This window comes from Gobius niger (assembly GCF_951799975.1).
Source record: "Gobius niger genome assembly, chromosome: 4".
NCBI classification, from domain to species: domain Eukaryota; kingdom Metazoa; phylum Chordata; class Actinopteri; order Gobiiformes; family Gobiidae; genus Gobius; species Gobius niger.
The window spans coordinates 42,097,109-42,124,726 of record NC_136855.1 but is presented as its reverse complement, the minus strand read 5'-3'; the positions used below and the strand labels follow the sequence as shown (position 1 = coordinate 42,124,726).

The 27,618-nt window shown below is 43.0% G+C and overlaps 1 protein-coding gene across 1 annotated transcript in view; it reads left to right on the top strand.

Moving 5' to 3' along the window:
• Positions 1 to 16,464, top strand: part of LOC306961691 (activating signal cointegrator 1-like) — a gene marked incomplete at its 3' end in the record, with an annotated part of 96,896 nt that extends 80,432 nt beyond the window's left edge. The window contains exon 12 of the mRNA XM_079554536.1: positions 16,351 to 16,464. Within this exon, the coding sequence (XP_079410662.1) occupies positions 16,351 to 16,464 (114 nt within the window). The remainder of the gene's footprint in view (positions 1 to 16,350) is intronic.
• Positions 16,465 to 27,618: the final 11,154 nt, after the last annotated feature.

Genomic DNA, 27,618 nt, shown 5'->3' with positions numbered 1-27,618 from the left:
GAGTCTCCAGGCGCGGGGCTGTGTAGGACCTGGAAACACCCTATGAGTGGGCGACAGGTGCCAGACCAGGACTCCAATCACTGAACAAATGCAGTGTAAGAGAGAGTTTGGACTGGACGGTGGCGCAGAGGTTAGCGAGAAGGTCCCGGGTTCGATTCCCACCTGGACGGGGCTTTTCTGTGTGGAGTTTGCATCTTCTCCCTGTGTCTGTGTAGGTTTCCTCCGAGTACTCCAGCTTCTCCTACCACTATTGCTGGGCTGCAGGTTCTAGAATATGATGATGTCACCGGACCCAGCAGGGGGGGGGGGGGGGGGGGGGGGGGGGGAGCACAAGTCGTGGCTAAAAAGAAAATGAATGAATTAGAAAAATGACCATTAATATCAGTCACTGGGTCCATGATCTCTCTGTACAAGAGCAACAATTTCCTCAAAAACAAAATCATTTTTCCTCTATATAATAGTGTAGGCCTTTAGAACGCTGTGATGTCACCTGCAGCCCAGCAATAAACATGTACAATGGGTTCTCCTCTGGGGCCAGGACTCCCCCGAAAAAGATATTGTTTATATCAGTGGGACCTTCCTGGTTTAAAAAAGGTCAAATAAGAAAAAATCTAATAAAAACATAAGCATTATGGCTGAGCTCTTTTGCCATGTATCAGCTGTTATTTACAAACTGTGATGGAAAACACACACCCAGAATCAGCCACTATTCTCAACTGAGGCTATTTATTTATGTATTTGAAAAGGAGACAATACATATTAATGAACATTTATACAAATGTAAATATGCCAGATTATAGCCTCAGGCTAATTTCCATCTGCAGACGCCCTGGCAGGTTGATGTTATATACAGACTATATACAGAGCATGTACAGACTATATACAGAGCATGTACAGACTATATACAGAGCATGTACAGACTATATACAGAGTATGTACAGACTATATACAGAGTATGTACAGACTATATACAGAGTATGTACAGACTATATACAGAGTATGTACAGACTATATACAGAGTATGTACAGACTATATACAGACTATGTACAGACTATGTACAGACTATATACAGAGAGACAGGGATGAGAACAGTGATCACATCATGTTAAAACAAATAACAATAACAAGAGTGGACAGAGGAGAATATAGTAAATGCATCGACTGCACAAACCTCACTAATGCACATGCCCTGACAGACCTGATATTACACTGACCCCTATTGCCAGCCCATGTTATCGGACTCTTATTGCACAGCCCGTATTACACTGATGATTGTATCTCTTTTTTTATAATGCACTAAACATGATCACATGTGTGTGTTTCCCTCAGCCACACTTTTAAATGACTCCTGAATGTAGAGAGACCCGTGCTTTCCCTCACTGACAGTGGAATACTATTCCAGAAGCTCACTCCCTGATATGACAGGACGTCCTGTGAAAAGGAGCTCCGCTTCAATGTCAATTCACAGTCACCTCGAGACCCCGCAGCACTGCTAGACAATATATATATATATATATATATATATGGTCACAATAGTTATTAATGTGATCTGTAAGCAACAAATGACCCAGTCTCCATCCCTCTGTGGGGTTGTCAAGTGTAAACCCTGCTGTTTGGAAATACATGTGTGTCTTGTATTCCTTTAGCAGTCGTTTGAAATCTGTATTTTCAAACCTAAACAGAAAATGTGAAAATATTTCCCCACATCCCTCAGCCCTGTCCAGAACGGCTCTGAACAGCCCTCCTGGCCGGTCCTCCTGACTCCCCCCTCCCCCTCTTCAGTCCTGCTCATTTCTCAAAGCCACATGCTCCCAGCCCGTCTGGCTCGCTCGCATCGCGCCAATGAAGGCCTTTTTATTGGGCTGAGATTGAGTGCAGCCAAGCAGGGCCTGGCTACACCTCTCCCCCCCCCCCTGCACCTCCAGCTCGCTCCAGCCTCTCCACATGCCTGCTCCGCTCTGGCCCCGGCGCACAGAAGGAGATTACTTGTCTGTGGTGCACTTAATTGCCAGCTGAAGGAGGCTGGGGGGCGGAGAGAGAGAGAGGGGCACTTTGTGGGGAACAGAGTGGTCTTGTTGGGCTCCTGAGCTCCAGCTGAAACATGGAGGCGGCTCTTTATTACAATGGATGTGGGAAAGGTCTTTGGTGGAGCTCCAGAGAGGACGTGGCCATGATAATGGAGCATCTTGTGCCTGGTTCTTCTGACCCAGTGCAATGTAGTCAGATAGAAACGCCACTTATTTGATCGACACAGTTTGATCTATTTTCATGACTCTTTGATAATCTGTGGGATTTGTTTTTTTTTTAATATTATTTAGTTTTATAGGAGGCACAGACTTTAGCTCCATTTGTTCATGGATGTTCCTCTGTCAAACACTTCAAACAAACATATTTAACCTGTTTTAGTCTCAGATCTTGGATCTTGGCGTTTGGTCACATTTGAGCCCCGCCCACTCTGAGTCACTGTGATCTGATTGGCTGCAGAGTTATACTGTAGGTCAGACACCGTGAGTGACAGTAACATGACACTAAATACTGAGCTCTTTATTTTCAGTAAAAAAGGCTGAGGCCTCATTGCTCTTCAGTCACAGACTGAGATGTGAAGAAGGAAGTCATGGAGCTTCTCTAGAACATGACTCTTCTGCTGGACGTAACAATACAAGATTGACATTCAAGTATTCCTTAGTGACAGGTGTGAAAATCCTGAATTTATGTGTTTAAGAAGTCAGTTAATTAGGCCCGAGCGCCATCAGGGCTGGCGAAGGGCCTCTTGTAATCGTATAGAGCACTCCCCCAAAGTGCGCGGAGCGCACAGAAAAAATGAGCGCGAAGCGCTCGCCTCCTCTCACACACTCACTAATGCACTCGACTTGTCGTGCACGTCCCGTGCACATACATATATAATGCAAAAATCAACATTGTAATTGTACAGAGCCCATAAAAGTCAATGGGCGCGATTTTCACCCAGTGAACATCGACGAAAAGTCCCAGATTTTGGCCCAAAATTCAAACCCGATCCGACGAAACTTTTGACTATTTCCAAACCTCAGTTTTTTTTTAACATTGCGAGATAGGACGCGGGCAAAAATGAAGTTTGTCGTAGAATCCTAAAAATCGGCACAGACGTGCATCATGACAAGTTGAGCAAAAAATATTATAAAGGCAACGCCGTCGGCCATATTGGATGTCGGCCATTTTGGATGAAAGCCCGCGAAGCGGGAATACGCCTCTATTTTTCACTTCGTACAGAAACTATCTCCTCCTAGACCGTTTATCGGAACGAGCTAATTTTGGGTGGAAAATATTCTTGAGAAGTAGAACTTTAAAAGTTATCCAAATTATTTTTGTAACTTTAACGTTAAGTATTTTGCAATTTTTTGCAAACAATAAATGGCTCCCATTCGCACATTTTTTGATCATTTTTTTGTCAGATGTTAAAGTCACAGTCCTAAACACTCTCATTTGGCAAAATTCAAATTTGGCGCGATAGCGCCCCCTATAGGAGTTATATGGTGAGTACAAATTTTACTTTTGCGAAAATAAAAATAATTTGGCACAAAATTCTATTTAGTCGCTCCGACCAGAAAAGTCAATCACACCTATGCCATATTTTTCACGGTGTTGCCGTAGCGATGACCAGAATGTCCCATTTTATTCTGGAAAAATGTTAAACTCCATAATTCAGCGACGTGTGCTTTTTCTATCTCCTCTGAGGAAAACCTGGTGAAGATCTAGAGAAGTGAAGAACCAAAGGTTATCCAAAGTACTTGGATAAACTAAGTATTTTCAACCAAGTAAAATTTAAAAATATGCTTCAGTTTGCAGATATAGCGTGATACAAATTCATACACCACGCTCCAAATTATTATGCAAATTGTATTTCAGTATCAAAAAGGTAAAAAAAGGTATTTCATGAAAGAGGAAGTGTAATCATCGAACTGATAAGAGATTTGTGGACGATTCGGAGACACACGGGTTTGTGCAGATAAAGGCACAATGAGGACGGTTTCTGCCAGACAAACACATCAGATTAAGAGAACAGATGCTACAAAGCAGCATACAGGTATTTGAAGCTGCTGGTGCCTCTGGAGTCTCCCGAACATGAAGGTGTAGGACCTTCCAGAGGCTGCAGTTGTGCATAAACCTTCTATCCGGCCTCAGAAATACATGAGACTCATTTTCAAACAGTCTTGTTCACTGATGAGGCCGTGTGACCCTGGATGGTCAGATGGATGGAGGAGTGGATGGTTGGTGAGTGGCCACAATGTCCGAACAAGGCTGTGACGTCAGAAAGGAGGGGGCGGAGTCATGTTTTGGGCCAAAATCATGGGTAGAGAGCTGGTCGGCCCCTTTAGGATCCCTGAAGGTGTGAAAATGACCTCTTTCTGACTGACCACTGTCTTCTATGGTACAAAAAGAAGAGCCATGTTTTCCTGAACAAGATCATCTTCATCATGACAACGCACCGTGTCCTGCTGTAAAGAAAACCTCTGCATCACTGGCTGCTATGGGCAGAAAAGGAGAGAAACTCATGATGTGGACCCCCTCCTCCCCTGACCTCAGCCCTATTGAGAACCTTTGGAGCCTCAAGCAAAACGTCTATGAGGGTGGGAGGCAGTTTTCATCCAAACAGCAGCTCTGGGAGGTTATACCTTGTGTGGCCTTTGCGGGTCATTTTGACCCCCTTTTACGTTCCGGGCATTTGGATGCAAGGTGACACAAGGGGGCGCCCTTCCAGCCTTCTCAGTGTAAATGTGAGTTGACTTTCTTCAGAGTGAGACTTTAGGTCAGACACCATGAGTGACAGTAACATGAGGCTAAATACAGTGAGCTCTTTGTTTCCAGTAAAAAGGCTGAGGCCTCATTGCTCTTCAGTCACAGACTGAGAAGTGAAGAAGGAAGTCATGGAGCTTCTGCTTTAGACAGAACTTCAGACTCTGCTGCATTTAAGAGTCATGTCATATTCTGAAACTCAAATCCCTAGTAAAAACATAATATATGGAAAATTATTATTACAATTCCAAAAAGAAAAAGACTATTTGCAGTTACTTCATATATTTCCAGATGTAAGAATGACCACCCCATAAGAAGTGTTTTTAATCTGCCTGTATGTGAAACCCCCCCAGCCTCACGTGTGTTCTTGCTCCCTCTTCGTTTTCCAATGAACTGGTGAATTCCACATCTCAGTCAGTTATTGTTGTTTCCGCTTCATGGAACCGCGGTCCCTGAAGCAGCGGCGGTGGCGGTGGCGGTGGCGGTGGCGATGGCTAGGCGGGATCAGCTTCTCCTCCGCCTCCTCGGGCCGGGTTCGTTTTCAAAGAGGGGTTTCCTTTCAGCTGCTTGGCGTGTCGTGTTTTTGAAGTCGCGTTTATGCAGATTGTTCACACCCACTTATCAACAAAGTCTCACAGATGGAGCGGCCGCCCGAAACAATGAGCTCAGATTCAGATTGTTTGGAAACACAATGATGGATTCTCCGAGGCGGCAGAAGCGCCGGTGAATGAGCTGCCGAGCCTCCAGCCTCATCAGCCTCTTGTTTACAGAATTAAAATGAGGCCTTTTCACAGGAGAGGCAGGAAATGGGGGTTTGTTCGCTCCGTCTTTTGTTCTGCCTGGTGCAGTTTGTCTTCATTGATAAAACCTGCTCACTCACACTGCAGGCACAAGGCATTCATTTGTAGAGAGGCACCGATCCAACCTTTTAGCCACCGATACGATACTGGGGGTTTGAGTTTCTGCTGTGGGAGGTTTTGTTTTGCTGGACTGATTTCATACATTACTGCTGGAGAATCATGACTCATGAGTTACTTCACAGTCGCGGGGGAGACAGAGCCACTGCACTCAGTTCAAATGACGCGTTACTCTTGCCTATAGGCTGTAGCATTTTAGATTTGGTTAAAGGGGGGGGGGGATTCTGCAAAATGGACTTTTTCCAGCTTTCCATCCTGTTATTCTGTCACTCCCTCATTAAAAACATGGCTGAAGTGTTGCCTTGGCACATTCACGTATTTCTGAGTAATCTGTAAAAACTCTGATGGCGGCCATTTTAGGGATAGGTTTGCCTGATGGCGGCCATTTTAGGGATAGGTTTGCCTGAGTCCTCCTAGGAACGCCCCCACCTCCTGGAGACGCCTCCGAGCTTTGGTCACCAGCCGAGTAACCAACCACTGCTCCTCAGCAGAACCCCCTCCCCACTGATGCCACAGACAGCGTGTGGAGGGGGCGTGTCTAAAGGCTCAGAGGTTCTTAAAGAGACAGAGGCCTATTTCAAGACATTCACTACAGCCATTTTGAGAGAGACATTTTATACAAGGCAGTTATTCTAATTTACTGCATTTACAGACCAACAGAAGGTTTGTCATCATTGTAGTGAGATATAGACTGGTGCTATGGGACTGACAAAAGCAGAACACCCCCTCTTTAAAGCTGAACCAGAGAAAATTTATTTGTAGTGATGGCCAAAAAACTCGCTCTTCCTGATGCAAATGCTTCAAAACATCTGCGTCGAAGCCTCTTTCAGTAACATCTGGTCACGTGACTGTCTTGAAAACTGCTTCATTCTGTGAGTTGTGAGTCTAAAGCAGGTCATCGGAGCGTCTCACTGAGCCGCCTTACGGAGGTTTTCACGTTCATAGTGACGTAAATCATTAGTCACAGATAAATAAATGACTTTAATGGCGTTCATGTGGGGAAAGTGCCTGTGAGCCAGAATACATGTTATATGTTGTATATTTTCTCATTCTTTACAAACATTTGAACAGATACTGAAGCAGGCGTGGAGCTGATCAGGCGAGGGAAACGTAACGAGCATCTACAGTAAATAGTGCCCTGCAGGTGACTGAGGCCCCGCCCACTGGAGCTCCGCCCACAGACTCACGTTACAAAGAAAATAACTCTTATTTATCGGCCTATGATTGATTTGATCAAACATATATATCAGGCTGTAATAATGAAACCTCCACACGTCTGTTTGAAACCTCTCTAAAGGATGAGTTCTCCAGAGTCAGATGAAGTGGCTGAATGTGGACGCTCTGCCGGAGCCGTCCTCTCTTAAACTGCTGCCTGACAGTAAGAGCGCACAGCCTGAGTCAGCAGCAAACAGGCCGTCAGGGGCGCCTGTCAGGGGCCGCCTGTCAGGGGCCGCCTGTCAGGGGCATCTGTCGGCTAAAGCCCGGGTGGATTTGAGGGTTCAGAGTGAGTGGAAGGACAAAGCCTCGCTCTAAAAATAACTGCTGCTGGTCCAAAGAGTCCAGTGTTTCTGATCAATCCTGACAGTTCAGGCCGCGGTTTGTTGTCTCGCACTGTTTTCCAATGTGATCCTTTCTCTGTTATTTCAGATCATTCAGTAACTACAGCATTGTTTACCTTCCACTCTGGCAGCAGCATCTCCACTTCTCTGTGATTTTGGTAGCTCTGTGTTTGTCTTATTTGTATTTGAAAACATAAAGTGACAGAACATTTGCAGTACCTTTATTTCCTCATGTTTATATTAGTAATGTTCAGCACAGATTTCAAATGGACATCTTGAAATTTAATTTTTCACTGTTCACCTGCAGCGTCTCACCTTAAAGTGCACGTGAGGTTTTATTGCTTTTGAACATATGACTTACTGAACTTATTTAGATGGATGGCAGCTGTTATAAGTAATGATTCTCATGTTATTCCAGGAAAGCAGCAAGTTTAATGAAGAAATGTTGGGCAGAAAAATAATATTTTTTTAAAGCAGTAACTTCTTTACCTTAACCTCTTAACTCCCGCCTGAACTGAGAAGATCTCTTTCCTCACGTCATCTGATTTTTTTCCCATCATATTTTTTTGGGTATTCAACTCATTTTTGTCATTTTTTCGTCCATTTTTTATCTATTTTATTTTATTTTTTGTCACATTTTTAATTTGTTTTTGTCACATTTTTGTCACAAACCAGACGAATCGTGCAGACGACACTTCCATGTTTTACACTTTAACCCCTTAACTCCCACCTGAACCGAGCACGTTTTCTCCAGTTTGGCTTTACCCCAATCCAAAAGCTTCTGGAAAAAAGGTGTGAAAATAGCGACAAAACTGAGACGAAAACAATGATGGAAATGTGACAAAAAAGTGAGAAAACATTGATAAAAAATGATGAAAAATTGGTGAAAACGTGGCAAAAATGTCACAAGAAATTGACCCAAAAATTTCCAAAAATGAAAAAAATGTGACAAAAAAATTACAAAAATATGACAAAAATGTGATAAAAATGCTACAAAAAAAATAAAAAATGTGACAATAAATGACCAAAATTTGATAAAAAAATTGACGAAAAAATGAAAAAAAATTGACAAAATGTGACAAAAAAATGAAAAAAATGTGATAAAAATTTGACAAAAAATTACAAAAAATTGACAAAAAATGACAAAAAAATGACAAAAAAATGACAAAAAAATGACAAAAAATGTGATAAAAAAGTGACAAAAAATTGATGAAAAAGTGGCAAAAATGTCACAAGAAATTGACCCAAAAATTTCCAAAAATGAAAAAAAAAATGAAAAAAAAATTACAAAAATATGACAAAAATGTGACAAAAAATGAAAAAAAATTGATAAAAAAATTGACGAAAAAATGAAAAAAAATTGACAAAAAATGACCAAAAAATGACAAAAAATGTTACCAAAATGTGATAAAAAAGTGACAAAAAATTGACGAAAAAGTGGCAAAAAAAGTTACAAAAAATGATGGATAAAAAATCCGACGTGAGGAAAAAGATCCTCTCAGTTTAGGCGGGAGTTAAGAGGTTAAACAAAACTGGGGCTGCACTTTTTCCTTTTCTACACCTTTATATTTTGGACGAAAGAGGAATGAAGTGAATCCCGACACATGTCTAAGGCGAGGTATTAAAGGTATTGTGTCAAACATGGAGGTCCGTTGTAATAATATTGTTCTCACAAATGGGAAACTCTGACAAACGTCCATAAAAAGCCTCTCCAGACCCGTCAGCAGCGGCGCCTTCATCACCTTTTCAGACTGCATCAGCCCCGTCCTGATGAATATGGAAGGCTCCGGTAAACCCGAGTGTCACGGCGACGGCGCTTCATGGCCTTTTGATTAACAGGGGATGGAAACAATTAGAGGGGGAGGCGGAGAGGTGCGTTCAGCCGCTTTAAATGCTAATTAGCTAATGCAGGATGAAAGAGGCGCAGCAGGTCGGCTTCCACTCCAGCACCGTCGCTCTCTCACACTCGGGTTCTCTGAAGAGGCCTCTGTTTTCATCTGCGCGGCGCGTTCAAGGACCCTCAGTTGTTGTTTTGAATCAGATCAATCAGAGGAACTAGAATTAAGCAAAGGACTGGATGATGCAGCTCTGCTTTGGATCAGGAGAATCTGATTTGGATTCACGGACCTCGTTTCTGACCAGCTCCTCTGCAGTGATGTGATCAGACCTGAGGCTGATCAGACCTGAGGCTGCAGGAACTGAGCGTTTGTTTTATCCCACGTGCCGACTCTTTCCTTCTCAGCCTCTTTAGTGACGGGTGCAGGTCTGGTATCGGGGAAAAAGCTCAGGTACGAGCGGTATTGAAAAAATGAAAGTATCGAAAGTTGGTACCGGAGAACAATCTGCTACTTTTTTATCCAAGTGTTGATGCTGTTGGTCCATGGACAGCATTAGCACCGCATACCCCCATTTTTGGTCATTTTGCCAAATTTTTTACACATGTTTTTCTTATTTTTCACATTTTTTTTCTCGTTTTTTATTAGAAATATGTTCTTCTATTTGCTCCATCCATCCATTTTCTTCCGCTTTATCCGGGGCCGGGTCGCGGGGGCAGCAGTCTGATCCACACACACCTCCTCCAGCTGTTCTGACCCCGAGGCCACACCAGCTCCTCCCGGGTAACTGAGCTCCTCCCCCCCAGCCACCCTGCGAAGGAAACTCATTTCGGCCGCTTGTATTCGCGATCTTGTCCTTTCGGTCATGACCATAGGTGAGGGCGGGAACGTAGATCGATCGGTAAATCGAGAGCTTTGCCCCGACTCAGCTCCCTCTTCACCACGACAGACCGACCCCGGCGGGGTCTTGGTCACGAGTGAGGGACGGATGGAGCTTGAGATCGATATTTTCAACACAATTTTTTTACATTTTTCAGAGGGAAGTGAAGCCGCTCTGAGAGACACCTGTTTCAGCCGGTCTAAGGCTTCACACCGACCCAAAAGCATCGCTCTCGGGTCGACTTAACGAGAGCCTGTGATTGCAAACTGAGGAGAGAGACAATCACTTTAATACTGTTCAGTTAATCCAGGTTTGGCTGCACTTCCCTCACCGAAATAAACTTGGGTTAGGGTTTCACTCAGAATAATCAGGCCTCTTTGGAACTAATTATGAAAAAGTCAAATCTCCATATTGTCCAGCCCTATAAAATAGTATGTGCTAGTTTTCAATCGAGCCGTTTACCCGCGGCTCTTAGTGTCTTTGTACTGAAAACATAAACTCTGCCAGATCCTTTGACGCACTCACGATCCTCCACAATAAGCAGATCCTCTCATTACCTGATGATTACCTGACGCACCGGTGTGTTCAGCTGCCGGGGCTTCACAAACCGTCCTCTTCAGAACGAGAGGAAACACATCGACCTCGCTGAGTCGTGTGGAGAACGCTTCGCCCTCATCACTGGCCTGGGCTCTGAGAAGCAGCTCCAGGAGCCTCACAGCATCGATCTGCACATCCTGCTCAGAACTATGTCCCCCCCGGCGCCCGATTCCTCTCTAATCTCATCCCTGTTAATTGCAATCACTGCAGACGAGTTATCTGTTCGAGGCGGGGCTCGGCTTCACGTCGGCCTCGTGTTCCCGCGGCGCCTTTGCTGCGTGTGCGCTCGGGGTTAGCATCGCATTAGCATCACATTACAGGACTCGCTAATGGAGATGTTTTCAGGACATGTACTGGTGCTTTAAACATATTAGACATGGATATAACATGATCGAAGAGCTTCTCATCAGACAGTTTCACTCATTCAAATGGTCTCACTATCGATATAGTTTAAGGACCGTTTTTATAAATATCATCTGGGCTAATTATAATAATAATAACAATAATAATGCCTTACGAGTCTGTGGGCAGCCACCTCCCTCTCTCTCGGTACAGCTGTGTGTTTCCTTTTCCTGTGAAGTGCACGTGTGGTTTCTGTCCCTCATTGTTTTACTCCACACTGGAGTTTTGTTGAGTAAAAGTATCTCGCAGGTAAAACATACGAGCGCTCGTAAAACATGTGTCGACTTATCAGCTCAGTCATTAGTCTTTAAAGAAAATATTACATATTATATATGTAGTATTTACATATATGTATAACATATATATATATACGCACTCTGACTGTCAGTTAAAGGTCATTTATTTGAGTGCAGGGACATGTTTGTTTCAGCTGCATGTCGGTTTCCTCATGGCCTGGTTGAAGAAGATGTTTATTTATACAGAGTCTTTCACAGACCTGGTCACAAAGTGCTTTACATGAGACGATTGTACTTTTACTCCACACTCGGTGTAAACTACCTTTGTAGCTTCAGTTTCCCCTGGGGGAGACTGACACCACCACACACATGGCCTATTGTACATGTTTTAGTGGTAGGGGAAACCGGAGGAAACCTTCACAGAGAACATGCAAACACAGAAAGGCCCCGTCCAGGTGGGAATCGAACCCGGGACCTTCTAGCTGAAGCACGAGCACTAACCACTGCATGTCCTTATGCTAAAACAAATGTCTTCTCTCTGATAATCAGAGGATCCTCTTCTGTTCTTTATGACACTGATACATGATGTTTGAGGAGCACCTACGATGTGCTCACCTCTGGTCTCTCGCTGTAACTGCTTCACCTTTCGCTGTTTCCTGGATTTATTTTTAGTACAATTTTGTAGCTTTTTTACTGTGCGTTCTAGAGAGAGAGCCTCCTCTGACTGCAGAGCCTCCTCTGACTGCAGAGAGTGTAACGCTGTTAATAGGAAAAACTGGCTCCTCCCCCCGTCGGGTCCGATGACATCATCACATTCTAGAACCTGCAACCCGGCAATAGGCTGCGTTCACGTGACATCACAACATTCTAAAGAGCCTATAGTTTAAAATGGAGGTGGAGCAACTGACGGTAACTTATGTCTTTGTTTTTTGGCTCATATCTCAGTCATTACTGGAGGAATCCACATGAAACACAAACTGTCACAAAGTTCATCGTCTCCTCTGTCGGCTCATATGAACTATTGTCCAATTACTTTCTCAGAAAAACGTCAAAAAGTGGTGACAATATGTGAAAACATGAGCGTGATGTTGTCCAAGAGAAAGGACTTTCAGACATAAAAATAATATCACAGGTTTGTGAATCCGATCACGATCAAATACTGATGAGGAAAAAGGAGATTTCTTCCAAAAACTGCATTTCTCCCATAGAGCTGTATTGGCCCCGCCCTCCACCTGACATTATGACATCATCACATTCTAAATCGTGAACGCCGCCTATTGTCGAAAGAACGAGATCGCGAATACAAGCGGCTGAAATGAGTTTCCTTCGCAGGGTGGCTGGGGGGGAGGAGCTCAGTTACCCGGGAGGAGCTCGGAGTAGAGTCGCTGCTCCTTCACGTGGAAAGGAGCAGCTGAGGTGGCTCGGGCATCTGTTCTGGATGCCTCCTGGTCGCCTCCCGCGGGAGGTGTTCCAGGCATGTCCTAGTGGGACAAGGCCTCGTGGACCCAGGACACGCTGGTGGGACTATGTCTCCGAGCTGGCCTGGTGTGGCCTCGGGGTCAGAACAGCTGGAGGAGGTGTGTGTGGATCGGGAAGTCTGCTGCCCCCACGGCCCGGCCCCGGATAAAGCAGAAGGATGGATGGATTGTTCCCACTCCTTTTCGAGCTAAAGTGTGATGTATTTGATTCTGTTGGCCAGTTATAAAGGACGTGTGTTGTGTTTAAAGGCACTCTTGTCTCTGTATTTGTTCTTGTATAGTTCTGTTTATGGCTCAAAATAAAATGTTCAAACCAAACATTGTGATATGGTTTGGTTTGGGATATGGAGCTTTATCTCAAGCGTGTTTATTGAAGGGAAAAGGCTGATCCTTAAATACCGAGTGTGTCCCTCAGCCCTTTGTTAAAGCTGTCTGTAATCCTGACATCATTTCAATATCTCTGTCTCTGTCATGGTTCCAAATGAAACGACACACACGGAACATGTTCCACAGAGATCCCGGTGCAGTTGGTCCCGTGTGCCTGTAGCGCATTAGCATTAGCATTAGCATTGTAAATGAGCTCATTATCTGCTTTAGGAGCCAGTGAAGCTCCGCTGTGATGATCTTTATCTGTGTCCATATCATGAGCCGTCTCTGCCGTCTGCAGTCGCATTAGCCCGGACATGTTCGGAATCACTCACACAATCCTGGACCACACGGGATTCACGGCTCTTTTAAAGGAGTCACGACAGAATCAACCAGGCTTTTTATGTGAGAACTTCAGCTTTGTTACGGTTAAACAACACGAGCTACAGATGCTTTTCTGAGTCATGATATTGTCAAGTTAATGTTTCAGATTTCACCGAATGATATGATCTTGTTTCATTTCACATCCTCTTCTGGGTGTGACGTAAGAAGAGGTAAAACAGGAGAGACTTGAGTTCATTTTTCTAAAGGTTTCATCCACCTGGTCCCGGCGTTTTGGGGTCTGTCAACAAACATTCTTCAAACTTGGACGTCACACGAGTCGAAGTCCATGAGACAAAAAGCCGTTTTTGAAACTAGACACTCTGATGAACCGTTTTGGCAGCTCTGTGATGAACAGAACTGAAACAAATGACGATCAGAAACGTGTGAAAAGTCACGATCTGGAGGTTTTATATATTATTGTTTGTTGGTGTGTTGTTGTTGTGTAGTAACAGCTGTAAACCCGACACTTCTCTCTCTCTCTCTGGAGCGTTTGACAAAGCAGAGCAGCTTCACATGGACAGATCGAAACAGTTGAGATTTTAACATTTCTCTGAGTTTTGAAATGGGTAAAATCGGTCCAAGGACGACTGAGAAACATCCTGTTAAAGTCTTCAATCCAGAACCAGGCTGTTTAAATGCACACGCCATGAAAAGAGATCGAGAACACGCGTGTTTCAGAACATGTAACAATGTTGTCGTTGAAAATGGACTTGAAACTGAGATATTTCGGCATTTGCCTCTTCACAAAACGTTGGTGTCAGAGGAGAGAGGAGTTAATCAGGAAGGAGAGAGTTTCATCAAACCCCCATTATCTCCATTTCTAGAAAAAAATCATGGCGCCAACATGCACGTGAGACTGCTCCACTTTTTAGCTTTAACCTTTCACCTGAACTGAGCACATTTTCTCCAGTTTGGCTTTGCCCCAATCCAAAAGCTTCTGGAAAAAAGGTGAGAAAATAGCAACAAAACTGAGACAAAAACAATGATGGAAATGTGACAAAAAAGCGAGAAAACATTGACAAGAAATTGACGAAAAAATGTCAAAAAAATGACAAAAATTGGATAAAAATTTGACATTTTTTTATAAATGTGACAAAAAAATGACAAAAATTGGATCAAAAATTCACGAAAAAATGACAAAAATGTCATAAAAATGTGACAAAAAAAAAAAGACCAAACCAGGACTAAACCAGGACTAAACCAGGACTGAATACGAAACTAGACTCTTAGACAAAGAGAAAAGTGACAATAAGATGTTGTCGTTGAAAATTGACTTGAAACTGAGATATTTCGGCATTTGTCTCTTCACATAACATCAGTGTCCGTCCAGAGAGGCGAGAGTTTCATCAAACCCCGTTATCTCCATTTATAGAAAACCATCAGTGATTTTGATCCAAACTCGCCTCTGTTAACTTACTGTTGACTTTCTCAGGAACCGAGGCACATAGAATCAAACTGTTTTCACCTGCGGAGAGTTTAGAGTCTCGTCTTTCAAACGAGCCACAGCCTGTGTCCACAACTATAACATAGAAAACGCTGTGGTGCTACAAATATCATGACAAACGGTCTGGATTGTTGGCTCTCGATGTGTTAATAAAACTCTACATCGGACATGACGCTCGAGGCCGTCAGGATCAGGTCTTTTCTTTGTTTTGTTTAACTTTGTTTCCTCCATTCATTCCCAGGTTCAGTGTGACGTAGTCGTGTAGCACAGAAATACTGTTTTAAAGAAACAAATGTTATATTTGATCATGAACAACTGGAGCTAAAGTCTGAGCCTCCTATAAAACATTTGAAAAACTGCAAATACTTCATTTTCTTGTCAGATGCGGCATAAGGTCATTGTGTTTCCCATTTGACCACATTGCACTGGGTCTATGGCCATGTCCTAGAGTTTAATATAGGGATTATTATTACCGTAAATTCTCTAATACTGGCCTGTGTTCCGACAGAGGCCGGGGCTTTTATTAGAAACTATAGCAGTAGAAATATTCCCCATGTTAGGAATTTGTCTCACACTGGTGTAAATGAAAACTCAGGTGCAGGAAGTAACAAACTGAACCCGGGCCGAGGGCGACGCTGCGGAGGAGCTGATCCCAGCGTAACTTTGACACAGATTTAGCCACTTTTCAAACCTCCTGTGACCATATTTGGAAACAGGGCAAATGTTGTGTGACCCTCCAGGGTTTTAATAAAGTCTCCATCGCGTCTTCAAAGCACGTCCAGCTGCTCCGTGTGCAGGTCAGTCCCGCGCCTCAAAATAACTCCTCCCATCAGCGCGAGCGTCTCGTCTTCTCTCGGGTCAGTCTCATGATCGATCACAAACACAAACGCTCCGTCTAAACTCGCCTTTTACACAAGATAACAACAAATAATCCGGTCCGGTAAAAACGAAACAGAAACCTGCAGTGACACTGATGTCAAAGCTCCGCTAACAGCAGCGAAACACTTCCTGTTGTCCCGACAAAATAAAAGGCGTCAATGTTCCAGCCGCTGGGAGAGGGTTTGAAATGTTCATTAATAAATGAACCTAATATTTTAGTTCAAATGGACACAAATCTCGTTTTTCTTCGTTTTCCTGGTCGTCCGTTTTACTCAAATAGAAATAAAGGCCTGTCTCTAATTGTGGCCTGGTTCCAATAAAGGCCTGGTCCTGATGCCCTGGAGTAAATAAAGGCCCCGGCCTCTATTAGAGCATTTACGGTATTTGTGGTTATCATAGATTTGTACATTTTCATTTACAATGTTATGGGTTTTTGTTTGCCTTAAAGTGCTCTCAGTTTTCAGCTCTGGCGATGGTTTTCTGAAGCTGATGGGACAATGAAAGTCACTAACATCTCCTTTTTTCTGCATAAAGACTGTATTGTAAAGCACACACAGTTCCTGTAATAACCCCGGCTCTCGTCCTCCCTCTCTGTGCAGTTCCCTGATATCGGCGAAGAGTCGAGCTCTCCGTTCGTCTTCATCTGCTCCAGTCCCCAGGAGCTGCTCGTCAAGTTCCCCATGAAAGGGAAGCACAAGATCTGTAAGTCCTGATTCTTCTAACTTCCCCCGGTAATGAGCTGGAGCCGCCGTCGCTCTGAGTGTCCGGGTCGCTTTCGACTCATGTCCGTCGCTGTTTCTGCTGAGGAAATATCAGGAGAATCTGCTCTGCCCACATTATTTCACCCAAAGAAGTGAGTGTTAAAGCCGTGGAAGGACCAGTGCCAGGGACTTTCATGTAGAGTTTGTAGAGCATAGTTAGGGCTGTCCCAGCATCTGTTAGGATCTGGTTCTTTTGTATCACGCCAGAACAGTTATTTGGATAAAGCCAAAGCAGACACTGGAGATAGAAGTCGTCTCAAAGATAAGGCTTTTATTGCCGTTGTTCCAGTTACAAAGCAGGAGAAGCAGCTGGTGACGTCAGAGAAAGAGAAGAAGTGAAGTCCAGTCTCCTCTTATCCTCGTCTTGCACTTCTCTGCACAGAGAGGGTGAAGCCTATCAGTGAGTCAGATGTTTGCGTCTCTGTGTTTGTATATTTTCTGTACTTCTCGTTATGTTCAGAATGATTATTTGTATTTGTATTTATTTATTTAAAAGGGACAATGCATTTACACAAAGTACAGTATACTTAAAATGCAGGATTATAGCTCAAGCTAATTTCCATCCTCTGTCCCCAACCGGACCAGGCCCGGCTACACCACACACCCCTCACTCTGCAGAGCATCAGTCAGTCCTTAACACTTGTTCTGCACATTCACCCCTGCACTCACTCGCATAGTCCTATCCCTTCTAAAACCCACACACTTTCGACCCGCACCCACCCACCATTCCCATACCCACATTTTTCACCCACAACCACCCGCCTTCCCATACCCACATACTTATGGTACATACTTATTATGGTGTGGACCGTTGTCTCTCAGCTCATCTCAGTGACATGGTCTCCTTGTTCTGCAGCGTGTGAGCAAAGCCTGAGTCAGAGGCCTGTCCTTACAGATCCCCCAAAAGACGGTCCTGAATCTGCAGGTTTACCACAGCTCTGCTAATGCTACCACTAACGCTAACGCTAACACCTGCAGACTGAACACTCACTGAAGACGCGTCAGCTCAATCTGAAGCTTCTTACATGGTTATCAAATACTTTATTAGGCAATAGGTTTATGATTTATTATTCTGACAAAGTATAAATATATGGGATTGGGACGTCCTGAGTGTTTCTGCTCTTGGATCAGATTTAAACTTTGGCTTGGATGTTGTTTTATGCTGTTTTGAACGAGCTGTTGTTCACCAGTGGGATCTGCCAGAACAGTTCTGTTGTTCCCATTCATTCTCAGTGGTAAATGTGGATGCAGTACACTTTCTGGCCACCCGCGTCAAATTGGGGGCGCTGTTTCGCTCCTTTCACAAAGTTAAGGAAACCCTGTTGTGTCTTGGTGTTTCTCACAGAGCGTCGTAGCATCAACTTTCACATTTTTCTAACTGTGTGCTGAACTGACACTTTCAAAACTATCTAACATGGCATTATTACTATTTTCAATTCATATTTTGCCAAGAGTAACTCAACAGTAACTGAAAGTAGTGTAACTCACAGTGATGCAAACATATTACTTTTTTTTTTTCATTTCCTAACTTTATGCAGAGTGTTGTTGATTTCTGGAGATATGTTTTTTTATTCATTTGAAGAGTTTAGTGATGCTAGGCTAGTGCTAGGCTAGTGCATGTCTATGGTAACTAGTACCTGCATTAAAAACAGTCTGAGGCAAATCACTTATAACACCAGACTAACCATATAAATGTCTGTGTGACTGAATAATGTTTGAAATATGACCATTTTGCATTTAGAAGAACTTATATTTGAGCAGCAGCAGCTTCCTGGTTGTAGCTACGCAGCGGCGGAGTGATCTGCTAGCTTACCGGACCTACAGTAGTTTGTTTACCTGCGGCCGCATCACTACAATTCACAAAGGAGCTTCTACAAATCAGATCTGGCAACGTTTGGAGGAAGCAGTGGTAATTTTGACAACATGTTTTAATTTAGTTTTAGTCTTTTGACGAAAATGTAATTAGATTTTAGTCTAGTTTTAGTCGACTAAATGTCAGACTAATTGAGTGGACTTTGCATTGATAATATTGATTATGATCATATTTAATGTTGTTCCTCTGCTTCATGTTTCTGCTCCACATGAACAAAGCTCAGAGCTGATCCTTTAAACATGATCTGAGGCTCTTTCAGACGCTCAATACAAGTTTGGATGATTTTAGTCTCTCCTTTTCATGTTTATTTAGTCTGATTTTAGTCGACTCAAATATCTGGACATTTTAGTCACAGTTTTAGTCTCATGAGAAACTTTTCATTTAGTTTTAGTCCAATTTTAGTCACAAAAATATCACTTTGACTAAAATTAAGACTAAATATTTTAGTCGATGAAATTAACACTGGGAGGACAAGGTTTTTAATGAAGGCTACTAGTTACCATAGACATGCACTAGCCTCGCACTAGCCTAGCACCGCTAAACTCTTCAAATATAAGGCCTGCATGAATGAACTGTTGTGATTTCCTGGGCGTGTGTGATGACACAGGAACAAACACTCGACGCTCGGATCAGTACTTGCATAAATAAAGCGGCTCGAGCTCCAGAGGGGGGGGTTTTCTGGTCAGCCGGTGTGAGGGCCTCGCCGGGGCCGCTCACGCTCTGCTGTTACACTGGGTGATTTATGATGCGCTCACACACCTTCCCTGTGCGAGCCTGACGGACACAGCTGTGAAATGATGTACCTGCACACACTCCGGTCTGCTCGCTCACAGCTCCACAGACGGGGAGGGGTTTGTTCCCGCGCTGTGAGGCACGTACGGGAACGGAGAGCAGTTTAGGAAAGGTTTAAGAGAGGGATGATCGAGGACTAATGCACATTCTACGTTATTGGGAGCCATTTTTTTCTTTCTTCATAATTGCGGCTTGATTCTGGTTGTCAAAAACAGTGTGTTCCTCGATACTAAAAGTAATATCGAGGCTAAATATTCGCTCGAGCAGGTATCGATACTGTCTAGGGCTGTGCAATTAATCGAAATTCGATTCCGATTTCGATTACAACAGTAAACGATTACAAAATTAGCATAATTGCAAAAAATCGATTATAATTATTTATTTATTTATTTTTTTCAATTTTTTATTTATTTTTTTCAATTTTTTTTTTTCAATTTTTAATTTTGGGATTTTTGTCTTTTTTCTGCTGGATTTTTGTCACTTTTTTGATGGATTTTTGTCACTTTTTTGATGGATTTTTGTCTTTTTTCTGATGGATTTTTGTCATTTTTCTGCTGGATTTTTGTCACTTTTTTGATGGATTTTTGTCACTTTTTTATGTTTTTTTTTTAAAGGCAACAAATAATCGTTTGAATAATCGTGATTTCAATTATGACAAAAATAATCGTGATTATTATTTTTTCAATAATCGAGCAACCCTAAGTCTTTTCCTCTGGTGTATGTTTTAAACCTTTGCTCGGGCAGCGTTTTGATAGAACCTGTGGAATATGCAAGTGTGGCTGACGTTCCCATTCATTCCTATGGCGTAGCTTAGCTTAGCTTAGCTTAGCTTAGCTTAGCTTAGCTTAGCCGCTTCCATTCGTTTACATGTATCAGTTAGCGTTGCATATTAAGCTGTTTTTCTCAGGAAATTCTCAACAAAATGAAACAATATGGACCAAGATTCATATCACGATACGTTTAGGTTCAATATCGATACACGATGTATATCTCGATATTTTTTCTGCAAAGTGAGGGCAGGGAAATGAAATGTTCAGTCAAAGTCAAATACGAGTAGTTTTGATATTTATTAATGTGATATCGATTTCATTTAAAACATTTTTTTTTACCCCATTTACTGTTATTAAGTTTTTGTTGCATAAAACTAAACTCTAAACTGAGACAATAAGCATGAGTTATTAAAGTATTACTTACTTTTCCGTCCTTAAAGGAGCTGTGCCTGATAAATTTCAAATGTCTATTTTCTGGTCTAAACTCATCTCAAACTTTCCTAATGCATTTACAACATCAACATTCATCACCGGGACTGAGTTTAAACCAGGTTTCACCACTTTCAGTCACTTCACTGTAAACAATGACATTGTATGACTGTTTGAAAGACTTTAAAACCAGTGAGTTGTTCTTTCACCATAAACTAAAGGACAAAACACATTTTATTCCAATAACAGAAAATTAAAAAAATCATATAATCATATAATAATCACATGAAATATAATTGAAAATAGTCCACATGCACATTTACATCATTTACAATAAGCTTGTACAGAATTTTTTATTGCAAGTTGCTCAATTCATTTCTTGATATTTGCTCTTGATTTATTAGTGTTTTAATCAGCGTTTTTTGGATAAATTCTTCCCAAACCTAAGCCCAACGGCCGCTCTGCTTTGTGACGACGACACTAGAGGCCATTGCTGTCACCGCTCATCTCCCATTGGAAAGCCTTGGACTTTAGACACGTTAAAAATGACTTTAGAGCCTGGTGCCTCGTTTTCTTAAACTTTCTACAGCTAATGAGGGCCGGACTGTTAGCATCGGAGCTGCGCGAGCTACACATCACACAAGGGTGGAGTCTAATTAAGGAAGTGCATCTTGTTTTGAGCGGTTTTCACTCATTTAGACACTTTTTCCTGATCTGACCAAGATTATTTTGCTAATTTGATGATGGTTCTATGGTAAATGTCGCTTGAAATAAGATAGATAGATAGATAGATAGATAGATAGATAGATAGATAGATAGATAGATAGATAGATAGATAGATAGATAGATAGATAGATAGATAGATAGATAGATAGATAGATAGATAGATAGATAGATAGATAGATAGATAGATAGATAGATAGATAGATAGATAGATAGATAGATAGAAACTTAAACATCAGGTTTCTTTAGACGGCTCGCAAAGTGGCACGTGTCAATCGGGGCTTTTTTAATAAAATCCTCAATGCATGATTGTAGCAACTGTAAGTTTCTGGAAACTCGACTTTTTATAATCGACCCATGATGTGACCGAGACACTTACATCATCACATTCAAGACGTTCCCTGAGAGCTTAAAGTCAGGAAAACTCAGTGATCTGTCCTCCTTTGTCCGACACGTCATAACTACACTTTTTATGGAATAAACTGGGACAAAACCCTTTTTTCTTACCCCATTGTCAGAGAAACTTACTTGAAATAAAGGCGAAATGTATTGAAATGAGTCAGAAAGATCTCAGAACAAGAGAAATAATCTGCGTTAAATGCCCAACTACATCTAAACTAGTCAAAATAACTACAATTTAAACTAATCTCCTAACCTGAGCCACAAACTGACCCCATTTTGACTTGAGTTTATTGCTGTGTGATGAATATGTTTCCTCCCCCCTCGGTTAGGCCACACCCCCTTGTGTGACGTATCTCAGTATTTTCGTCATGATTCCGCTTAACGAACGTGACGCGTTTGAAGCCGGGTTCTCTCCTGCTCTCGTAATCCCGCTTTACTGCTTCCCAAACATGTGCTTTACGGCTTCGCTCACTTCAGAGAACACGCCGCTCCTCGTGAGGCGAACGCTTCTGTTATTACTGCCTTTTTATAAGCCAGCGCTAAGATGGGAGTCATAAATCCTGCAGAGAAACAATATTTACTGTGCCGGGAGTTGTTTCCTGTAAAATAAAGGATCCAGCATCTGTGGGACGATAAACACTGGCCTGTTATAGAGCAATTAGACACTTCTCTGTCAGGGGACGTGCGGACTCTGACTGGGCTCGGAGGTTCCAGCACAAAACAATGATGGAAATGTGACAAAAAAGTGAGAAAACATTGGCAAAAAAGTGTCGAAAAATGTATGAAAAAGTGGCAAAAATGTCACAAAAATGTCACAAGAAATTGACGAAAAAAATACAAAAATGTGACGAAAATGTGATAAAATTTGACAAAAGAAATGACAAAAAATGTGACAAAAAATTGATAAAAATTTGACAATTTTTTTTAAAAGAAGGTTTACTTTGCACATCTCTTTGTTTTAAACAGGTGTGTAAGAGAAGGCATAGAGGCCAAATGTAGAAAAGGAAAAATCTCTCGCACACTGTATACTTGCAACACCAAAAAAAACTTTTCTTTTTTTAAATGTGACAAAAAAATGACATAAATTGACAAAAAAAAGTCAAAAATTTGATAAAAATGTGACAAAAATTTGACAAAAAAAGTTTAAAAATGTGACAAAGAATGGACGAAAAAAATACAAAAATGTGAAGAAAGTGTGATAAAATTTGACAAAAAAATGACCAAAAATTGGATGAAAACTTGACGAAAAATTGACAAAAATGTAACAAAAAATGGCAAAAATTGGATAAAAATGTGAGGTTTTTTTTTTAATGTGACAAAAAATGTGACAAAAATGACAAAAAACCCACAAAAAAATGTATGGAAAAAAAATCTGATGTGAGGAAAAAGATCCTCTCGGTTCAGGCGGGAGTTAAGAGGTTAAAGAGAAGCAAAGCTATAACTTACTAAGACTTAAGTCATTATCAGAGACGGCAGAGTCTAAACCAGGACTAAACCAGGACTAAACCAGGACTAAACCAGGACTAAACCAGGACTAAACCAGGACTAAACCAGGACTAAACCAGGGCTAAACCAGGACTAAACCAGGACTAAACCAGGACTAAACCAGGACTAAACCAGGACTAAACCAGGACTAAACCAGGGCTAAACCAGGACTAAACCAGGACTAAACCAGGACTAAACCAGGACTAAACCAGGACTAAACCAGGTCTAAACCAGGACTAAACCAGGTCTAAACCAGGACTAAACCAGGACTAAACCAGGTCTAAACCAGGACTAAACCAGGTCTAAACCAGGACTAAACCAGGTCTAAACCAGGACTAAACCAGGTCTAAACCAGGACTAAACCAGGTCTAAACCAGGACTAAACCAGGTCTAAACCAGGACTAAACCAGGTCTAAACCAGGACTAAACCAGGACTAAACCAGGACTAAACCAGGACTAAACCAGGACTAAACCAGGACTAAACCAGGACTAAACCAGGACTAAACCAGGTCTAAACCAGGACTAAACCAGGACTAAACCAGGACTAAACCAGGTCTAAACCAGGTCTAAACCAGGTCTAAACCAGGACTAAACCAGGACTAAACCAGGTCTAAACCAGGACTAAACCAGGTCTAAACCAGGACTAAACCAGGTCTAAACCAGGACTGAACCAGGACTAAACCAGGACTGAACCAGGACTGAACCAGGACTGAACCAGGACTAAACCAGGACTAAACCAGGACTAAACCAGGACTAAACCAGGACTAAACCAGGTCTAAACCAGGACTAAACCAGGACTAAACCAGGACTAAACCAGGACTAAACCAGGACTAAACCAGGACTAAACCAGGACTAAACCAGGTCTAAACCAGGACTAAACCAGGACTAAACCAGGACTAAACCAGGACTAAACCTGGACTAAACCAGGACTAAACCAGGACTAAACCAGGACTAAACCAGGTCTAAACCAGGACTAAACCAGGACTAAACCAGGTCTAAACCAGGACTAAACCAGGACTAAACCTGGACTAAACCAGGACTAAACCAGGGCTAAACCAGGACTAAACCAGGACTAAACCAGGACTAAACCAGGACTAAACCAGGACTAAACCAGGACTAAACCAGGTCTAAACCAGGACTAAACCAGGACTAAACCAGGACTAAACCAGGACTAAACCAGGACTAAACCAGGACTAAACCAGGACTAAACCAGGACTAAACCAGGACTAAACCTGGACTAAACCGGGACTAAACCGGGACTAAACCAGGGCTGAACCAGGACTAAACCAGGACTAAACCAGGACTAAACCTGGACTAAACCAGGACTAAACCAGGACTAAACCAGGACTAAACCAGGACTAAACCAGGACTAAACCAGGACTAAACCTGGACTAAACCGGGACTAAACCGGGACTAAACCAGGACTAAACCAGGACTAAACCAGGACTAAACCAGGACTAAACCTGGACTAAACCAGGACTAAACCAGGACTAAACCTGGACTAAACCAGGACTAAACCAGGACTAAACCAGGACTAAACCAGGGCTAAACCAGGGCTAAACCAGGACTAAACCAGGACTAAACCAGGTCTAAACCAGGACTAAACCAGGACTAAACCAGGACTAAACCAGGTCTAAACCAGGACTAAACCAGGACTAAACCAGGACTAAACCAGGACTAAACCAGGACTAAACCAGGACTAAACCTGGACTAAACCGGGACTAAACCGGGACTAAACCAGGGCTGAACCAGGACTAAACCAGGACTAAACCAGGACTAAACCTGGACTAAACCAGGACTAAACCAGGACTAAACCAGGACTAAACCAGGACTAAACCAGGACTAAACCAGGACTAAACCTGGACTAAACCGGGACTAAACCGGGACTAAACCAGGACTAAACCAGGACTAAACCAGGACTAAACCAGGACTAAACCTGGACTAAACCAGGACTAAACCAGGACTAAACCTGGACTAAACCAGGACTAAACCAGGACTAAACCAGGACTAAACCAGGGCTAAACCAGGGCTAAACCAGGACTAAACCAGGACTAAACCAGGTCTAAACCAGGACTAAACCAGGACTAAACCAGGACTAAACCAGGACTAAACCAGGACTAAACCAGGACTAAACCAGGACTAAACCAGGACTAAACCAGGACTAAACCAGGACTAAACCAGATCTAAACCAGGACTAAACCAGGGCTAAACCAGGACTAAACCAGGTCTAAACCAGGACTAAACCAGGACTAAACCAGGACTAAACCAGGACTAAACCAGGACTAAACCAGGACTAAACCAGGACTAAACCAGATCTAAACCAGATCTAAACCAGGGCTAAACCAGGACTAAACCAGGACTAAACCAGGACTAAACCAGGGCTAAACCAGGACTAAACCAGGTCTAAACCAGGACTAAACCAGGACTAAACCAGGACTAAACCAGGACTAAACCAGGACTAAACCAGGACTAAACCAGGACTAAACCAGATCTAAACCAGATCTAAACCAGGGCTAAACCAGGACCAAACCAGGACCAAACCAGGACCAAACCAGGTCTAAACCAGGTCTAAACCAGGACTAAACCAGGACTAAACCAGGGCTAAACCAGGACTAAACCAGGACTAAACCAGGTCTAAACCAGGACTAAACCAGGACTGAACCAGGACTGAACCAGGACTGAACCAGGGCTAAACCAGGACTAAACCAGGACTAAACCAGGACTAAACCAGGACTAAACCAGGTCTAAACCAGGACTAAACCAGGGCTAAACCAGGACTAAACCAGGTCTAAACCAGGACTAAACCAGGACTAAACCAGGTCTAAACCAGGACTAAACCAGGGCTAAACCAGGACTAAACCAGGTCTAAACCAGGACTAAACCAGGACTAAACCAGGACTAAACCAGGACTAAACCAGGTCTAAACCAGGACTAAACCAGGACTAAACCAGGACTAAACCAGGACTAAACCAGGACTAAACCAGGACTAAACCAGGTCTAAACCAGGACTAAACCAGGACTAAACCAGGACTAAACCAGGTCTAAACCAGGACTAAACCAGGACTAAACCAGGACTAAACCAAGACCAAACCAGGACTAAACCAGGACTAAACCTGGACTAAACCGGGACTAAACCAGGACTAAACCAGGTCTAAACCAGGACTAAACCAGGACTAAACCAGGACTAAACCAGGACTAAACCAGGACTAAACCAGGGCTAAACCAGGTCTAAACCAAGACCAAACCAGGACTAAACCAGGAATAAACCAGGGCTAAACCAGGACTAAACCAGGTCTAAACCAGGACTAAACCAGGACTAAACCAGGACTAAACCAAGACCAAACCAGGACTAAACCAGGACTAAACCAGGACTAAACCAGGGCTAAACCAGGTCTAAACCAAGACCAAACCAGGACTAAACCAGGAATAAACCAGGGCTAAACCAGGTCTAAACCAGGACCAAACCAGGACTAAACCAGGAATAAACCAGGGCTAAACCAGGTCTAAACCAAGACCAAACCAGGACTAAACCAGGAATAAACCAGGTCTAAACCAGGACCAAACCAGGACTAAACCAGGACTAAACCAGGACTAAACCAGGACTAAACCGGGACTAAACCAGGTCTAAACCAGGACCAAACCAGGACTAAACCAGGACTAAACCAGGACTAAACCAGGACTAAACCAGGACTAAACCAGGACTAAACCAGGACTAAACCAGGACTAAACCAGAGCTAAACCAGGGCTAAACCAGGACTAAACCAGGACTAAACCAGGACTGAACCAGGACTGAACCAGGACTAAACCAGGACTGAATACGAAACTCGACTCTTAGACAAAGAGAAAAGTGACAATAAGAAACACTTTCTTGAACAGTTTTGGTAAAGGATCAGTGACAGAGTGAGCGCTCTCACTGTGTCTCAGATCTTTGTGTGGAGAGTTTTTACTTTTGTGGATCAGCTCAGTGAGTTTAGTAAAGTTTATCTTTAGTAAAACGGTCCTGATGTGGATCCGTCTCTGAGCTCAGGAGGGAATAGTGTCCCAACTCTGTTTTTGTCGCTGCTTTAGTTCTTTCCTTCAACATTGTCCTAAATCAGCAAATGTGGATCTGTGGACAGAAGCTCATTGAAACAACACCACAGCGAGTGTTAAAGGCGCTAAAGGCGGCTGTGTTTCTTTTCAGGCAGAGACAGATCAGGAAGTTTAAGTCTGAGTGAAACCTGCCTGAAGGGAAGCCATGGCCGTGTGTTTTTAAAGTGCCTTCCCTTTCTGCTGTGTCTCCTCACCTGCACACACTGTTAAAAGAGCAGTGTTTCTGACCCCCCTGCCCTCCTCTCTGCAGCCTGTCACACCGCCCTGCCCCCCCCTGCCCCCCCCTCACCTCCACTCCCCACAGCGCCTCACGGGTCAGGGCACAACTGCTCATCTCACTCCGGGGCTTAGCCGTGGAATTTCTGCTCGCTCTGCAGCAACACACAACACACAGAGACCGGGACCACAGACCGGGGCCGGAGACCGAGGCAAGAGACTGAGACCAGAGACCAGAGACCAGAGACCAGAGACCAAAGACCAAAGACCAAAGACCAAAGACCAGAGACCAGAGACCAGAGACCAGAGACCAGAGACCAGACC